The sequence below is a fragment of the Gossypium raimondii genome, chromosome 11, assembly GCF_025698545.1.
Source record: "Gossypium raimondii isolate GPD5lz chromosome 11, ASM2569854v1, whole genome shotgun sequence".
In the NCBI taxonomy this organism is placed as follows: domain Eukaryota; kingdom Viridiplantae; phylum Streptophyta; class Magnoliopsida; order Malvales; family Malvaceae; genus Gossypium; species Gossypium raimondii.
Window position 1 is genome coordinate 31,446,596 of NC_068575.1, and position 19,757 is coordinate 31,466,352.

A 19,757-nucleotide genomic window follows, 5' to 3' on the forward strand; every position below is an offset into this window, starting at 1 on the left:
GTTCATGATTCTATGAAATGGTTAATGAGTTAAATGATGTGTATATGAAATATACTTATGATATGATTGAACTCATATGTATCATATATGAAATTACTAGCTTGTGAGTTTGATGGTGCTTGTATAAGATTTTACTTATGGTATTAGTAACGATGTTATGCATATTTTACAATGTGTACTTAAGAAATGGTAAGTTATGTTTGAGTTTATAAGAGCTTACTAAGCACTAGTTGCTTACGTAGTTATTTTCCTTTGTTTCGTAGATTATCGGAAGCTTGATTGGTTAGAGGCTTGTTGGAGATCTATCACACTATCCAGCAACCATTTCGGTAGTTTTGGAGTATTTTGGCCAAGGTTATAAATGGCATGTATAGGACCTTTTGTACTGATAGCTCTTGAATGTGTTAATGGTCAATTTGGTATATGTATGCTTTTGGAGAGTATGTTTTGTTTGATGGACTTTAATGCTTTGACAAGTTAGGTCATTTTGGCCACTTTTAAGTACTTGGAATATATGATCCTTGTTGGTATGCTTGTGATGATATGTAAATGGTTATATGTGATGTTATTTGGTAGTTAAAAGATCTAGGTTTTATGCTTGAAATGTGGCTATATTGTTTTGATTTGATTAATGATGTTTTGGTTTACATTAGGCGCCCTTAAATGGCATATTGGTTAGATGAACTAAGATTTTTGAAATGGTATGTTTAGATGTGCTTGAATGATGCTTAAGTTTATTGAATGTGTTCACAAATGCAATGATTGAATAGGTATGTTTTGGCCTTGAAATTGCTTAATTTTAGGGTCAAATATTGGAGCACACGACCTGGGACATGGGCTGTCACACAGCCGTGTGACACACATGGTCTGGCTACACGGTCGTGTGTCACTTGTAAATTTTTAGTGTATTAAGTCAGCGGGTTACACGGCCTGCAACACAGCTGTTTGACCCAATTCAGTGAGTTACACAGTTTGAGACACGAGCCGGGACATGGCCATGTAACCCCTGTTTTCAAATTTTACAACTTTTTCCCAAATCTTTTGATTTGTTTCAAATTAGTCCTAAATTGTTTCTAAAATATTTTTAGGGCCTCGAAGGCTCGAGTTAAGGCCCAAATGCATGTGTTTAATAGATTTTTAATGAGATTTTTTTATTTAATGTTAAATGATTTTATTGAGATGTCTTGATGTTAAATGTTGTTTCGATTGTTCGGTAATACTTCGTAACCCGAATCCAGCGATAGAGACAGGTTAAGGGTTTTACAACAATAACTACATGCAACAGATCAAATTAACCTTTTGGTTTGAATCAACAAGTTGAAAAACCACCGTAAGTTGAACCCAATAATTTGGAGAATTTGTCAAAGGCGTGTATTGCTTAAAATGATGCTTTGATTCAAGGCCAAGCAACAACATTGGAGAATCTGGAAAATCAAGTGGGACAATTAACTAATGAGATTAGAAGAAAACCCCAAGGTGTTATACCCAGAAACATAGAAAATCCTCCAACAGTTGAGTCTTCTAATAATCTTGAGAACTTATTAAAAGCATACATGGCAAAGAATGATGCAAATTTGAGAAATTTGGAGAACCGGATTGAGCAGTTAGCCAATGAACTTCGAAATAGACCATAAGGAGCTTTGCCTAGTGACACGAAGAACCTAAGAAAGTCGGGTAAAGAGAATCGTAAAACAATCAATTTATGAAGTACAATGACTTTGGAACCGAAGGAGCTTGAGGTTGAAGATGAACCTTTCGAGAAAGAGGAAAATCAACCAACATTTGAATTCCTGCACTAGAGAACTCAAATTCTGCAAATTCTAAAGAGGTAAAATGTAAACTAGTGAATTCTGATAAGCTAACCCCTTCGTTAGATACATATATATTACCTCAAAAGAGTTGTCCAATCCAAGCCAAAGTTCCACAACCTCCATAATCTCAAAGACTCCAGCAACATAAACAACACGATACTAAATTTAAGAGAATGTTCGATGCGTTGAAACAATTACATATCAACATTCTATTGGTGGAAACTTTGGAGCAAATGTTGAACTATGCAAAACCTATGAAGTAATTTCTGTCTAAGAAGAGAAGGCTTAGGGAATTTGAAACCATTTCCCTAACTACAGAATGCAACCTATTTTTTCATAACAAGTTGCCTCCTAAGTTGAAGGATCCAAGAAGCTTCACCCTACCTTGCAATATTGGAGAATCCTATTGTGGTAAGGCTTTGTGTGATTTGGGATCGAGTATCAACTTGATGCCTACGTCTATGTTTAGAAAATTAGGTATTGGTAAGGCCAGACCGACTACAGCTAGACTCCAACTGGAGGATCGATCTTTGGCATACCCAAAAGGAAAGATCGAAGATGTCTTGGTATGTGTTGATAAATTCATATTTCCTGCTGACTTTATTATCTTAGATTTTAAAGCAGATAAAAAAGTACCAATAATCCTAGGAAGGTTTTTCTTGGCAATTGGCAAGACGATAATCGATGTGTAGAAAGGTGAACTCACCATGTGAGGTCAAGATGAACGAGTGACGTTTAATATACTTAAGGCTATAAGATCTCCTGATGAGGTTGAAGATCGTTTTGTTGTCTCCAAGGAAGATCCGCTGGCTCTTACCAAAGTAGAATATAATGATCCAATGGAAGGTATTTCATCTGATTCTCCATATCAAGGTGAGGATGATACATGTTTGGAAGCTAACTCGAAAGGATTCAGTTCAAAAGCTCAATTCGAATCATTAAAGCTATCATTACGTGAGTACAAGAAACCTAACCCATCAAAAGAAGAGTCATTCGAATTAGACTTAATGATTTTGAAAAGGTCATTAGATAATGAAAAGAGTTCTATCGAAGGACAGAAGAGTTCGACTCAATCTCGAGTATTTGATCCTGGAAAACTCAAGCCTCAATGTTTAAAAGCAAGGATCAGGGATCCCATCTATGACATTTAGTGGGTGGGACTTGTACCAAAGAAAGAAGGCATAACAAAAAATGAGCTGATTTCGTTAAGGATCATCACGAGTAGGCGGATTTGCATGAATGACAGAAAGTCAAACAAAGAAAAACAGAAAGATTATTCATTGATCAAATATTGAATATAATTGCTGGGCGACACTATCACTTCTTTCTAGATGGATACAGTTGATATGATAAATGGTCATTTGGCATCACCTTTGTTAGTGACAATCATCAATAATATTGAGAGAGTTCTCTTCACTCTCTCCATCCTTAATTTATTTCTAGTCCTTTTTTTTGAATAAATGACATGCTTAGAAATTATTTTTCTTAAATTAGTACTTCAAATTAATTCTGTCTAAGGAGATTGAAACTTAAGCGGGACCAATTGTAACCCTTCCAACCTTTCCTGGGAATTTAATTTGATGTAATTTTTCGAGAAGAAATTTTCTAAATTGCCCAAAAGAAGTATTTCATTTTCATTTTAACTTTTATTTCCAATTTTAATTATATTATTTTATGTTCAATAAGAGGGTCAAGTTGGCCTAAGGTTTAATCAGTTTATTTTTATCAAGTTTTATAGGTAATAAAATTTCCACAATTTTGGGCTCGAGACCCTGAACAATGATAAGGAGAAAAATATCCAGCACTCGTTGCCCCTTCCCTTCACCGCAACATCACTTCCCTACACTGTGGAATTTGTTTTAATAAAAAGGGGGATGACACAAATTAATAAAAAGGGGAGGAATTTCTTTTATTTCTTTTTCTTTAGTATTTATTTTAAGCATTATATTTTTAGTTAATATTTTGCTTTCACACAATAAATAGGAAATTGCAAAAATGAATAAATTAAGCTCAATGCCTTTTTTCTAATAAAAAGCAAAGTAGTGTGGTAATGTGAATAAACATGTCTAGGATTGGATTGTTAAGAAAGACTTGGTAATTAAGTAGTCTTTATGACTCACCTCTCTTTTCTTGTAACTCTACTTGGTATTTTTCATTCATTACTTTGTTTCCGTAATGAGAACATTGCTTCTTTTTATAGGGGGTAAGGCAATATTGGCATGAATTTTAAATTTTGTTCTTAAGTATGATTCAATGTTTACATATAAGTATGCTGAAATAAAATGATGTTTAGAGAAAATTTTTATTCATAAGTTAGCTCAAATGCAAGCATGATTTTTTATTTTATCTAAGTTCTTTTATGTTATTAGGTTAAGGAATGCTTATATGTTCTTAGGTCTTATGTAGTCTTTTACCATGAAAATTTAATTTCCTTAGAAATAGACATGCATGAAGGTTTAAGTCATTAGAATTGACTTAGTAAATTTCTTGAGGTGAAATCCTAAGAGGCATAAGAATTTAAACATGATATAGGCACATTTTCTTTGGATCATTTGACCCTTTCAAGCTTACCACATGAATTTGACCCTTGAAACTTTAGTTTGAGCCTTTAAGCCTATTTATTGCTATTCACCTACATCATAATTCATATTACTATATTTTAAAGTTTTATCCTATTTTTTTGCAACTATCTTAACTGTACTTGTCTTGGTGAGCAAAGATAGAGGAAAAATTCAGAAAGATGTATATGTTCTTCGTGTTTTTTTTTTAAAAGAGAGATAAAAATCTCCATTCAAATGTCGAAGAAAGAAAGAGGAAAATAAATAGTCAAGATATTGAGAAGTCTTGTTGGGAATAAAGCTTCAAATTAAGTTTGGGGGTGTTGAAACCCATTAGTAGGAATGATGTACCTCGAAAAGATCTAAGGCAAAGTTAAGGTTAAGATTATTGAACCTAAAAAGTCACTTCTTTTTATCCCTACCTTGAGCCTAGCCCCATTACAACCCTATAAAAGACCTATTGATTTTGATAAATATGACGACTACATTAGTGGAGAGAAAGTTCAACATATGAGGACCATTAATTAAACCTTGTGATTGTTTCACCTAATTGATAAGGAAACTTTGATTGAGTGGTAAATATTATGTATGATCTTGAAAAATATGCACTTTATGACTTATGCTAGCATTTTCCTGCACTTAGTATAAAATTTTAAAATAATGTTTGCATGGGAGCAACTTATCAATAAAAAGAGTTTGTGAGTGTTGGGGATCGACCCGATTATGCAACGAATAAGTAAAAATAACAAAAGAAATTGAGAAATTGAACATACAAATTTAACGTGGAAAAACATCTCCAAAGAGGAAAAAAAACCACGGGCAAAGATAATTTTACTATAATGGAAAAAGAACGAAGAGTACAAAAGATGGAGACAAAAACTAAACCCAAAAAACTAGAAAACAAAGAACCCTTAAAATGTAAACACAAAATTCTCTAAAAGTGTTACGAGTTCTAATATTTAATGGGTGTATTTTCTAAGGTTGTAAAATAGTCTATTTATAGGCTAAATTCATAGGTCAAATAGTAAAAAAATAATCTAGACTAATCAGAGTTTGATTGAAAAAAATAAACAGAGTTTAACTGGAAGATTATTTCTCAAATTTGACTAAAATAGGAGTCATACTTAACAAATCTCCACCTTGACTCATATTTCCACAACGCCATCTTTGCCAAAGCCCGCCACGGGCCTATATTGAACTATGCAGGAAATTAATTGAGTTGAATTTATGCTTAGAAACTGGAAGACTTCTAGTCTTTGACTTGTACACAGCTAAATCAAAACTAACCTGGGTCTGATTTTCACGAACATAGTGCCCTAACTTTTCAAAACCTGCATCCAAAAGAGAACCTCTTTTCAACAAAATGGTCTTACCTTTTTCCCTCCTGTGACCAAGTTTTCTACGCTCCAAACGAGTTGACTTCGACTCTGTAACAGACGAGGGGCGTCCAATTTCACCGGTCACTATCCAACCTTCTAGAATATAAAGGCTATCGGTCATTTTACCTTTTAACAAAATGAGAGCTCCATGAGATACCTTAATGCTGCTCGATTTGACGTTGATTCTGTATCCTTTTGAGTCTAAAATACTCAATGAGATGAGATTCTTTTGTAAATCAAGTACATGCCTGAAATCTGAGAGTGTCCTAATCGTCCCATCATGCATCCTAATTTTAACAGTACCAATACCAATTACCTTACTGGATGAATCATTTCCTATCTGCACAACTCCACCTTCAACTGAACTGTATGTGGAGAACCATTCTCTATTGGGACACATGTGGAAAGAACATCCCGAATCTAGTATCCACTCAAACGTAAGCTTGAAGTTATTACTCGTTGACAGTAACAAGAAATCACCACCACTTTCATCGGCCAAATTAGCACCAGCTACATCTTTCTCATTACTCATAGCAACTCTTTTATTTCGAAGTTTATAACAATTTGCATTGACGTGACCTAACTTTTTTACAATAACGACACCTTTTGTCTCGCTTCTTTGACTCTACCAAAATGGAAACTTGTCTATATACCTTGCTATCCAAACAAAACTCATTGTTGAGTTTGTCTCTACTCAACAAATGACTCTTCAGATCTTCAAACGAGAGTTTGTCTCTGTAATAAATCAGGGTCTCCCTGAAAGACTTGTATGAACAAGGTAAAGAGAACAATAATAGCATAGCCTGATCTTCATCGTCAATCTGAACGTCAACGTTCTTTAAATCATTTAAAAGAGCAATGAATTAACTGATTTGATCTCTAAGAAGCTCACCTTCATTCATGCAAAACGTAAATAGACGTTGTTTCAACACTGAACGGTTAGCCAGAGACTTAGTTGCATAAAGAGTGTCTAACCTTTCCACAAGGTGGATGAGGTCTTCTCCATTAATACCTCGTGCAATACCATATTCGCGAGGTAAAACTGGATTGTAGACAAGGTTTTTCATCAAGCTCTTCCCATTCTGTTTCCTTTAAATTCTCAAGTTTTTTCCTAGTAACAACCTTGTTTAGGCCGATTTGAACTAGAATTGTCATCATCCGAACTTACCACAAATTGCAATTTGTGACACAATCAAACTTCTCAATTTCAAATCTTGTTGTTTCCATATCTGAACGGATGAATCTATGAAAATTGAACTAGCTCTGATACCACTTGTTGGGGGTCAACCCGATTAAGCAACGAACAAGTAAAAATAATGAAAGAAATTGAAAAATTGAACACACAAATTTAACGTGGAAAACCCTTTCTAAATAGGATAAAAAATCACAGACAAAGATAATTTTACTATAATGGAAAAAGAACGAAGAGTACAAAAAATGGAGATAAAAATTAAACCCAAAAATCCGAAAACAAAGAACCCTCAAAACGTAATCACAAAATTCTATAAAAGTGTTATGAGTTCTAATCTCTAATGGATGTATTTTCTAAGGTTGTAAAATAGTCTATTTATAGGATAAATTCATAGGTCAAATAATAATAAAATAATCTAGACTAATCAAAGTTTGATTGAAACAAATAAATAGAATTTAACTGGAAGATGAATTCTCAACTTTGACTGAAATAAGAGTCATACTTAACAGTGAGCATGATTTTGTTGATGTATGTTTATGTGCAAAACTTGATTCTATTTAAGGATTCTATTTTAACCTATTGCAAGATTGCCTTATCTAAATTTTTGTTTTCCATAACTCGGGACGAGCAATGGATTAAGTTTGGGGGTGTGTAAACTCTAATTTATATAAAGTTTTTATGATTGGTTTTAACACCATTTTGCTTAAAAATAATATTAACCCTGAGTAATTAATCCCTAATTGATTGAATTTTGTTTATATTTTAAATATGTGCATGATTTAAGGAAAAATATAACTTTATGTTATTTTGTATTAAATTTATGTATGATCTAATTATTTTTGCTACATTTTAATTTTAAATTTATTTAATGCAGTTGGACCATGGAAATTATGCATGAATTATGTATAAAATAAAGATTCATGGACATGTCCAAATTCACTCTACATAGACGGTAAACACATGCAAAAATAGGTCATGAGGAAGCTAATTGGATCCAATTGAAATTGGGTCAATTGATGGACAAGTCTAATGAACAAATGGGTCACCAAACTGTCCAAACAAGGAAGAACAAGCCCAATTTGGCACAACCATGTTGGTTGCGCAAAAATTAATTTTGGGATATTTATTGGAAGTCCCTATAGTTGAAATTAAATCAAAAAAGAGCCCATGAAGTTTTCCTTTGAAACCGTCCAACCCTTGCTTCATTCTAGCATGATTTCATGCTTGAATCAAGCAACCATCATCCACCCTTTTCCACAATATGTGGCCGACCAAGCAAAGGAGTACGTAAGGGGATATTTTTCACTATTTTTAGTAAATTCATCCACTAACCTTCATTATAAATACCCACCTCTATTCTCCATTTCAAATCATCCCTTCATCCCTAAAAATCATCATCAATCCTTCATTTGTTACTCATCCATTCATTTTTTCATTCTTTCATTTTCTTTCTTCTTTCCACACCTAGCACTTTAGCCAGCAAAACTGTGATAAGGTTGTCTCTTGGCTGGCCACCTTGAAGAGCCATTAGCAAAGGAGCAACACGAAGATCGGAGGAAAACATCTTCATTCGGAGTTCATGAGACAAGCGATTTGAACAGAGTTTATTCTTCATTTACTTTGTTATTTTAATCATGTTTGCAATGTGTTCTATGATTTTGTCATAAAAAATGGTAGCTTAATCTGATGAGCTAGGATGATTGCATTTATTCAATGAAGTTTGTTAAATCATGTTTATAGTGTTTGTGCCTCAGTCGATCATGTTTTCAATTAAATTCAAGTATGTATTTCATTCATACGTGATTGGATGCATTTGAATTAGCTGAACGATCCTGACCAGACGATAGCTAATGGACACAATAATTGAAAAGTGCATGCTTAATTTAGATCTTGATCCAACTAAGTTAAAGGTTCATAATAACTTTGACGAGCTATATTATGTAGCATAGTTTCTGGATTTATTTGATTAAATTGTTTCAAACCTAATCCATCCCTATTGCTTCACATGAATTCTAAGAAACCCTTAGTTTAATATGGTCAGTAAAATGCATATTTCACTAAGTAAAAGATTCCGAAAGGACTTAATTTGGTTTCCAAACTCATGAAAGATCGAGTTGCCATGGAATGTTTTCCGAACATTTTTAAGCATGAGAAAAATAAACTAAGTTGAATAGTGTAATTATCCTAACATATTCATATTATTGATTGTTGAATTTTGTGTTTTTGCTGCTAAACTCATTTCATACATCTCATCTCATACTTTGCATTTAGATTAAATTGCATTAGGGATCATCCTGCATTTAGATAATTTAATTTAGCTTAAACATCATCACTCAAAATATTTTTTTTATCACCAAATTGTTAACTTTAATTTTACAATTAATTAATTAACAAACACAGTTCTTGTGGAGACGATAACTCTTTTACTTACTTTATTACTTGACAACGACTGTGTACACTTACACAAACCGAGCATTATAGTACCTTGGATTGTCGACACTTGTTGGGAAAGGAAGATGGATGGCTTTTAAGGATAACATTAAGATGCTTCAAAGCAAGATTCATGGTTGGGGTAATGATTCTTATAATATGGTGGAAAATAAATTTTTATAAAAGAAGTTCTTTCATGCTATCCCGACTTATGTTATGAGTTTTTCTTTTGTTTGTTGGACTATGTGAAGAAATTACATGCATCATATGGAATTATCGGTGTACAAATAATCCAAGTGGTAAATATTCAAAATAATTTAAGTGATATGAGTTTAAAGTCTATAAAAACTTGTTGTAAGAGACTCTTGTAGTAGCCTATCAATAGGTTGTCAATCAACTTCCTCTTTAGCCGTTTCGAGGTGTGTTTAGACACTCCTTATTTAAAGATTTTTATGAAGAGATATTAAATGTAATGTAAAGTATTTGGGGAGTGATATATTTGAGTTCGACTTTAGGAATGTAATTATCTTTTGAGAGAGTATAAATTAGACTTTAACCAAAAATTTTATCAAATAAATTATTGAATAAAATTATTCTCTGAGTAAGACATGTATCTACAGGCGTAGAATTGACAAATTTAAATTATATTAGCAAATATCACGTTTTTGTTCATGAAACATTATATAGCTGATGCGTCTAGTCTTTAATGAAATGCAGTTTGTTTTCTTCGAAAAAGAAGAGAAAAAAGCTGAATCTCATTTATATCTTAGTACAATGGTCGGTCCTTTGCTAAACTACGTTCAGGTCTTCATCATTTCCTCTCTAGAACGTTCTTGTTTGTGGACGATGTGGCTTATGAAAAATGAGGTTGCTTTGCAGTTCAAACGAGTAAAATTTAGACTTATGAATTTTTTAAGTCAATTTAAAATTAAAATTTAGATTCATTTAAGTTTTGATTTAATTATAAAAAAATAATTTAAATTTGAACGGAAATTAACCAATTCAAAATTGATCCTAATTTAAAATAACCAAAACTAGAAATAAATTAAATTTATAAGTATTCGAACAAATAACTTAATGACCCTATTTAACTATAATATATTAAAAATTAATAACCTAAATTATAATTTTTAATTTATAGCTTGTAAATTGTTTTATCTTTATCTATTATCATATAATATGTCATTTCGGCTTAATAAAATAATCTTGATAGTAAATTAAAAATACAATAAACATTTAATAAATATATATATTATCACTTTATTAGCAAATAAAATTAATAAATGACGATAAATTATCAACATACAATGTAAAATCTCAAAAAAAAATCTCGAAAACTTTAGATTTTAATTTTGTTTGATTTCAAAATCTTTTTAAAAATTGAAATTTTATTTTCATTTGATTTTAATTTACTTGATTTCAAAATTTATTTTTGAGAATTAATAATTTTATAATAAATTTAAATCAATTAAATAATTTATTTGGCTTTGATTTAACTTTATTTTAAAATAATGCAATTAGACATTATCCACTTTAATTGTCAAACCTAAAACATACAAATAATCTAAAAGAATTTGTTCCAATCCAAGTATTAAATTAAACACGAATGATTAAATATGAAATTGTTATAACTTGAAATAATTCGAATTCAAACTCAAACTCGAAAGAATCCGACTTGCAATAATTTCAACAATTTAAATCTAGTTTCAAAAGCAACCGTACACACCTAACTGAGTTCTAATTTTTCTCATCCACATTACTTACTAATAATAGCCATAAAATTACTCCGCAACTCTGGGATGTTGAGTGGGTCTCAATTGATTGTTGAATCAGGTTCTAATTCTACGGTTGCAATTAATTAGTGTAAAAATAATGAATCAAGGCCCTAGAGTTTGTTTCTTGGAGAAAATGGCACAACCAAAGGCTTGGTCTGGTGAAAATTCCTTAATTTCTGACTGTTTTTAGTGTAGTTTAGTCGTTTATGTTGAAGTATGGTCAGCATGTAGCACCAAGATCATAAAAGAAACAAGACATGCAGGCCGAGCCATGCAGAAGCTGTTGGATTAAGTGTAGTTGTTGATTTTTTGTTCATTGTGTAACTTTAGTTTAAGGAAATGTATTCTAGTTCATTTTGAACTAAGTTAGGTTTATGATTGATGTAATTAGATGGTGAATGAGCTGTAAACTCAGCTTTGTCTATGTTTACAAGCTTTGTTTTTCAAGTTTCAATGCATTAGTGGTAGTATGTGTTGATTAGGTGACCACTTACTGTTTTGACAAGCTTAGTGCTTGATTTATGTATTGGCATTATGCCATTGTAAAAGTATGAATGAATCAATCAGTTTGTTTTTGTTCCAATACTCTTCATTGTTCTTTGCTTTTTCTTTTCAATTTTCTGTCTTGAAAATCTGTTATTTCTTCAACAAGAATCGAGCCTTGCTACTCAAGTCTCAGTCAATTTATTTGTTCTTTGTTCATAATACCAACAATTGGTATCAAGAGCCTTAATCTTAATGGACCTGCTACTTAAAACGATGGCCTCATAAAGCTTCTCACTAGCTGCACCACCAGTCTTCAATGGAGAGGGCTTTCACATATGGGTGGTCAAAATGAAGACCTACCTGCAGGCATTTGATCTGTGGGAGGTGGTCAACTCAGATGTTGAACCAGAGCCACTAAGAGCCAATCCAATAGTGGCTCAGATCAAGCAGCATGCTGATGAAAGGACCAAGAGGCACAAGGTTATGTCTTGCATCCAAAACTCAGTGTCAGATGTGATCTTTACAAGGATCATGGCCTGTGAGACACCAAAGTAGGCTTGAGACAAATTAAAAGAGGAGTTTCAAGGGACAGAGATGACAAGGCAGCAACAGATGTTGAACCTGATAAGGGACTTCGAGAATTTCAAAATGAAGGAAGAAGAAACTATTAAATAGTACTCGGACAGAATTATGGTTGTGGTAAACAACATAAGGCTCCTTGGTGAGCAGTTCAGTGAAGCAAGGATAGTGGAGAAGCTGATTTCAACCTTGCCTAAGAGCTATGAGTCGAAAATTTCATCCCTCAAAGACTCAAAGGACCTGACCAACATCACATTGACAGAGCTGATCAATGCTCTCTATGCTCAGGAGCAAAGAAGAGCTAGCAGACTGGAAGAGCACCAAAAAGGTGCTTTCCAAGCAAAAACCAATTCTGCCTCGAGCAAGACTGGCTACAAAGGCAAAAAGACTTGGAAAGACAAACCAAAGTCTGCAAGAAGAAGGGACCAACCCTATAGACATTGCAAAAGACCTGGTCATCCAGAAGCAAATTACTGGTTTAGACCAGATGTGCAGTGCCAACATTGTAAAAAGATATGGCATGTTGAAAAGGTTTGCAGAAGCAAAGGCAAACCAAGACAGTACCAACCACAACAGCCAAAGGCTGAAGCTCGACTGGCAAAAGAAGACAGTGACTGTAAAGAGCAAGTTTTTACTGTGTCATGCTCAATTGCTCAGGAGAAGCTTACAAATGGTTGGCTCTTGGACAGTTGTTGCGCAAACCACATAACACTAGATGCTGCCATTTTCAAGTCGTTAGAAAGAAGCTGCAAAACCAAGGTTAAGATTGGTAATGGCCATTTTATAAAGGCAGAAGGTAAAGGAGATGTATTGATATGCACTCCTACAAGTAACAAGCTCATCTCGAATGTGTTGTTGGTACATGAAATTGATAGAAACCTGCACAGTGTAGCTCAACTGCTAGAGAAAGAGTATTATGTAGTGTTCAAGGGCAAAGAGTGCCAAATCAATGATCCAAGTGGATCCAAGCTCATGGCAGTCACTATGGCTGATAAGAGCTTTGTTGTTGACTGGACAAATGGCTCAGACACTGCCTATACAGCCACAACAGATGAATCCAAGCTTTGGCATCAAAAGCTTGGTCATGCCAACTATAGATCAATGGACCAGCTAGACAGAGAAGACTTGGTTGAAAACTTCATTAGTTCAGTTGAGAAATAGGAGGTTTGTGAAGTATGCCAGCTAGGTAAGTATGCTAGCTAGGTAAGCAAGCCAGGATCCCGTTTCCTTCAAATCAGGCCTAGAGAGCCTTAGAAAGGCTGTAGCTCGTGCACACTGATGTGTGTGGCCCTATGAAGACCGAGTCACTGAATGGAAGCAGGTACTTCATTCTGTTTATTGATGATCTTTCAAGATTTTACTGGATTTATTTCTTGAAACAGAAATCAGAGGTGGCCTCTATATTTTGGAAGTTCAAGGCTACTGTTGAGACTGAAACAGGTTACAAGTTAAAGACCCTAAGGTTTGATAATGGGACTGAGTACACCTCAGCTCAGTTCGAAGACTTTTATGATGAAACAAGTATTAAACACCAGCTCACAAACACCTATACTCTTCAACAGAACACAGTAAGTGAGAGAGAAAATAGGAGCTTGATGGATATGGCCAGATGCTTGACGATTGAGAAGAATTTGCCCAAGACCTTGTGGGCTGAGGCAGTCAACACTGCTGTTTACATTCAAAACAGGCTTCCAACCAAGGCTTTGGCTCAGAAAACTCCATTTGAAGCCTGGTTTGGGCTTAAGCCATCATTGGCTCACCTAAAGGTCTTTGGTTGCAACTGCTATGCACATGTGCCTACTGTTAAAAGGGACAAGCTGGCTAAAAGAGCTCAACCTGGTATTCTGGTGGGCTATAGCATAGTCAAAAAGGGTATAGGATCTTGGATCCTTCAACAAACAAAGTGTCTGTGAGCAGAGATGTGGTGTTCGATGAGAAATCATGTTGGAACTTGGAAAAGAATGAGCCACAGGAAGCTTTTGAAGACCTTGTAGCAGATCAGACTGAGCCAAATCAAAATGGTCCTAAAATGGACATCGACGATGAACCAGTCAGGGGTACCAAACCATTGGCTAAGATTTATGAAAGAGCTCATGTAGTTATAGCAAAACCAAGCTGCTTTGAAGAGGCTGAAGTACAATTAGGCTAGAAACAAGCAATGGCTGATGAAATCAGCATGATTTAAAAGAATCAGACTTGGGAACTGATTGAAAGACTAGCAAACATGAAGGTCATTGGGGTGAAATGGGTCTATCTAGCCAAGCACAATGCTGATGGGAGCTTGAATAAGCTGAAAGCAAGGCTAGTTGTTAAGGGTTTTAGCCAGAAGTATGGTCTGGATTATCTGGAGACCTTTGCACCAGTGGCCAGGCTCGATACCATCAGGTTGCTGATTGCCTTAGTAGTACAAATGTAGTGGAAAACCCACCAGCTTGATGTGAAGTCTACCTTTCTCAATGGATTTCTTGAAGAGGAGATCTATGTTGAACAACCTCAGGGCTTTGAAATAGCTGGTAAAGAACACTTGGTTTATAAGCTGAAGAAAGCCTTGTATGGCTTGAAATAGGCTCCAAGGGCCTGGTATAGCAGGATCGGTAGCTACCTGGTCAATTTGAAATTTGAAAGAAACAAGAGCGAGCCAACTTTGTATGTCAAGAAGGAAAGGGCACAGACTCAACTTATTGTATCCCTGTATGTTGATGAGCTGCTAGTGATAGGAGGAGACCAAACAATGCTGATCAATTTCAAAACCAAAATGCAGCAAATGTTTGAGATGTCTGATCTAGGAAGGATGACCTACGTTCTTGGTATGGAAGTGACATAGATGCACAATAGGATATTCCTAAGTTAGAGAGCTTTTGCCTCCAAGATTCTGACCAAGTTCTCAATGCAAAACAGCAAAGCAACCAATACTCCAGTTGTTGTTGGAGAAAAGCTATCGAGCCATAGTGATTTTGAAAAGGTTTGTGAAGCAACCTACAGAAGCTTAGTTGGATGTTTATTGTACTTAACAGCCACTAGGCCAGGCATTATGTTGGCTGTAAGTTTGCTCTCAAGATTCTTGCATTGCAACAATGAGAAGAACCTTCAAGCTATAAAAAGGTGCTCAGGTATGTCAATGGTACATTGAGCCATGGCTTGATGTATAGAAAAGCTAAAAGCCTGAAGTTGATTGGCTATACTAATAGTGACTGGGCTGGTTCGATAGATGACATGAAAAACACCTCAGGGTATGCTTTCAATCTTGGTTCAGTTATGTTTTTTTTGAGCTCGAAGAAGTAAATAATAGTTGCTCAATCTACTGTTGAAGCAGAATATGTAGCAGCAACAAGTGCTATAAACCAAGCCATTTGGCTAAGGAAAATAATGGTTGATTTAAATGTGCATCAAAGGGAAGCAACAGAGATCTTGTGTGACAACCAGTCTGCTGTTGCAATTGCAAAGAATGTAATATTCCATTGAAGAACAAAGCCTTTTAGCATTAAACTCCATGTTGTTAGAGAAATAGAGCAAGCACAGGAAGTGAAACTGGTTCATTGCAATTCAGAGCATCAACTTGCTGACATTAACCAAGGCTCTAAGTGTGACAAAGTTCGAGCATTTGAGAAAGAGATTAGGAGTTTGCAACATGCTACCTAAGGAGGAGTGTTGAAGTATGGTCAGCGTGTAGCACCGAGATCATAAAAGAAGTAAGACATGCAGGCCAAGCCATGCAGAAGTTGTTGGATTAAGTGCAGCTGCTGATTTTTTGTTCATTGTGTAACTTTAGTTTAAGGAAATATACTAATTTAGGTTTATGATTGATGTAATTAGATGGTGAATGAGCTGTAAACTCAGTTTTGTCTATGTTTACAAGCTTTGTTTTTCAAGTTTCAATGCATTAGTGGTAGTAGGTGTTGATTAGGTGACCACTTACTATTTTGACAAGCTTAGTGCTTGATTTATGTATTGGCATTATGCCATTGTAAAAGTATGAATGAATCAATCAGTTTGTTTTTGTTCATTACTCTTCATTGTTCTTTGCTTTTCTTTTCAATTTTCTGTCTTGAAAATATGTTGTTTCTTTAGCAAGAATCGAGCCTTGCTACTCAAGTCTCAATCAACTTGTTTGTTCTTTGTTCATAACACCAACAGTTTATCATAGTAAGACGTATAATCATGTAGTAAACCTTATTCAATTGGATTTATTTTAGAAATAACAGATGCAGTTGCTCAAATTAAAAAGACACTGATCCATACATTAGTTTCCCAATCCCATATCACTTTCCTTTTTCATAATTTTATGGAATACTTAAAGAGCTGGTTGAAATTGGCACAAGACAAAGGGGTGTCCTTTGACAATCAAGTCCACCTTATTCTTCAATACTAATGTCTTCTCTCTTCATGTCATTAGGCACCTCCCAATCAAACCAATAGAGTATGTTAGCCAAGGAGAACTCAATATTTGTGTCTCTCATGTCCAATCTAGGTCAAATCTGGCGACCAACTCCAAACAGTAGCAAATTGAAATTCGACCTTCTAAAGTCGATACGACTTCCCTCGAATCTTTCGAGATAAAACTCATAGGGTTTTCCTAACCATTGGGGTCTCTGCCAATAGCCCAAACATTAACCAAAATTCCTATTTTACGAAGTATATCAAACTCACCCACTTTAAATTCCCGCATAAAGAAGGTAAATAGGGACTGGCGGATATAATCTGAAGGTCTCTTTAACAACCATTTTGAGGTATTTCAATTTTGAAATATCTTTTCCTTCTACTTTTGCTTTCTTCCCAATGTAGTTTCTTATTTCATCTTGCACCTTGTTCATCACTCTTGGATTCTTTTTCAACTCTGACATTGCCCTTAAAATCGTTGTAGAAGTGGTGACTATGCCGCCCATAAAAGCATCCTACAAGAATACACAATAAGATGGAAATTAATTATGAATTGTATTGAAATATGATTAGTTAGGGAAAAACAAAGATAAAGACACCTAATAAAATTACAAAGAGCATGGCCCTCACACAATTCTCTGTTATCCTGAAACTGTTGCTTTCATCTTTCATTAATCTTGTCAAGAAATCAACAAGATCCTCTTGCTCTGGTTTCGGCCTTGCATGATCCAAATGTTGGTCAAGCACCATTTGGAGGTAATCATCAAACTGGTGAAAGCTCTTCTCAAGCCTACCACTGAGCCCTGTCAAAGCATCTATAATTCTTCCTATCCTTGGGAAAAAATCCTCGGCCAATAAGCTATCCAACATGTTCATGGCTTCACCAAGAACATTGTGGAATACTTGGTCTTTGAATTGGTCTGTTCCGTATATCTTACCGAAAGCAATGGATCCGATGATACCATCTGTGAGCGCAAATATCTTTTCGTTGAGGTTGACCGATTTCGGTGAAGCCTGAGATAAAGAAGTGATCAATTTATCAACCTTAGCTTCCCTTGCGTATGCAAAAGATTGTACCCTCTTCATGCTCAAGAGCTCGAAAATGAAAATTTTATGCATCTCCTTCCAATGATCACTGTATGGCGAAAACAGCACGTCTAGACCATTGTAGGAGAACCTGTTAGGCCCGGGGGATGCTGGACGGGTGCAACAATAAAGGTCATGAATTTTGAGGACTTGTTTAGCAGTTTTAGCTGACGAAACAATCACCGTAGGCACGCTACCTAGCTGCAATAACATGATGGAGCCGTATTTCTTGGGCAATTTTTTAAGGGAATGATGAGGAAAGTTCCCCGAAAGATGGAAGTTCCCAATGAGAGGGAGCTTTGGAGGGCCTGGAGGAACCTTAATACCTTTCATTCTCTCATTCTTCTCCTTCTTTAAAAGAAGCAATGTAAGTACTGTGAGGAAAAGAATGGAAGGCAGCCACTGTAATTGGGAGAAATCAAATACCAACATTGGTGAGATGTGTGCCTGTGACACTAGTACCGGTGATTAAAAAATCGAACCCCAAAGTTAAATTAGTGTCGTATAAATATGCATAAAATAAACTAAAATTTTGATTTAGGTTAAACGACTCTAGTAAATATATTATTAATTGAGATATAGCACAAAATTTACACATAAATTGCAAAATTTTCTCTAATGAAGTTTTGGCATGGTTGATTAAGATTAAAACTTTAGGTTTAAGTGTATTTAATTTCAAGTTCCACTATAAACAATTGTGATATGTGAGAATTCAATACTAATACACGATGTTCACTATATTTTGTATAGATGAAATAAATTAAAATATTCTATTAAAACAATATAGAAAAATAATCAAATCACATTATAAATTAAAAATAACATGAATATAAGTATATAACACTCAAATGCATCAATTAAATATACTTTTGGTTTATTCATTAAAAGAAAATGTTGTATGTTCAAATTCACAACTTTGAAATAAAATAAAATTTAGAAAAGGAAAAAGATAAACTAATGGTCTGTGATTCCGGAAGGAATTCACAAGCAAACTTAATTTTTAAAATTTATGATTTAAGGTTTAGGATATAACATATTAAAATTTTAAATTTAGTTTTGAGTCTAAAATTTTAGGATCTAGAATTTAGGTTTTAGAATTTTATAGAAAATATTAAATTAATATTAAGATTTTAGAGTCTAGTGTTTAAGATTTATAGATAAATTTAGAGATAAATATTAAATTTATACATTAATTTTGTTTCAATGTGTAATTTGATATCTAAACTTTGATTTGGTGCAATTATCTCTAAGATCTTTTGCTTTCTTGAACCTTTGTAAAGAAAGACACACATGGTTAGTGACTACAGAACCAATGACTCAATGGTCTATTGAATCTTCTATATGATCTGGTTCCCTAAGTGTAGTATTTTCGTCTATGTACACTTATATTTTTAGAACAAATTGGTTTAATAAAAATCCATTATTTGCATTAATACATTTTGTATATTGTCCTCAATATTTTTTGCATACAAAGCAAAATGAAAGCAAACGTTGGCGTAATGATTATCTAATGTTTAACTAATACTAAGTGATATTATGAGGTCAGATCATGATACAAAAATACAACTTGTATTGGTAGATGAACCTAAACATGTCCTTAGTTTAAAAGGAGCGAACTAATTGAAAAACTAACATTTTGTCTATCAAGTCTAATTAGGGAGATGTTTTGTCTTGAACATCAGAGCGGATGACTCCTAAAAGATAGAGACAGATGTGATTGACTGGACTGACAATACATCAGACAAGACCCAAGTAGAATAGATTCTAAATTTATTTATGAATTTATTCACTTGTGATGTTCATAGTGTGACATATCTTAATCCTAAATGGACGATGACTATGTAAGTGTGACTCATATACTTTGATTTAAGTAAAAGATAGAGTTCAAATAGATAAGGAACCGAAAGCTGGTGCATTGGATATATGACTTCTGCAGTATGTAGCATCATACACAATAGGGGAATTCATAGACCAATTAATAGGTAAATGATATCCTCTCATTGACATTACATGATAAATGAAAAGTAAATGTGGCCATAGGTCGTCTGTCTTTGTGATAAATGACTTAATTACTATTTGATAGT

General features: G+C 34.2%; 1 protein-coding gene and 1 pseudogene across 1 annotated transcript; one reads left to right on the forward strand and one right to left on the reverse strand.

Moving 5' to 3' along the window:
- The first annotated feature begins 12,321 nt into the window (after window positions 1-12,321).
- LOC128034781 (uncharacterized) lies at window positions 12,322-13,371 on the forward strand. Its single transcript, XM_052623622.1, has one exon. The coding sequence runs from the start codon at window positions 12,322-12,324 to the stop codon at window positions 13,369-13,371; it is 1,050 nt and encodes a 349-aa protein (XP_052479582.1).
- Window positions 13,372-16,490: 3,119 nt separating this feature from the next.
- On the reverse strand, window positions 16,491-18,006 carry LOC105801562 (2-methylbutanal oxime monooxygenase-like; annotated as a pseudogene).
- Window positions 18,007-19,757: the final 1,751 nt, after the last annotated feature.

Bases quoted from the DNA above. Each gene is read 5' to 3' on its own strand.
- LOC128034781 (XM_052623622.1), top strand. From the start codon at position 12,322: ATGGTTGTGGTAAACAACATAAGGCTCCTTGGTGAGCAGTTCAGTGAA.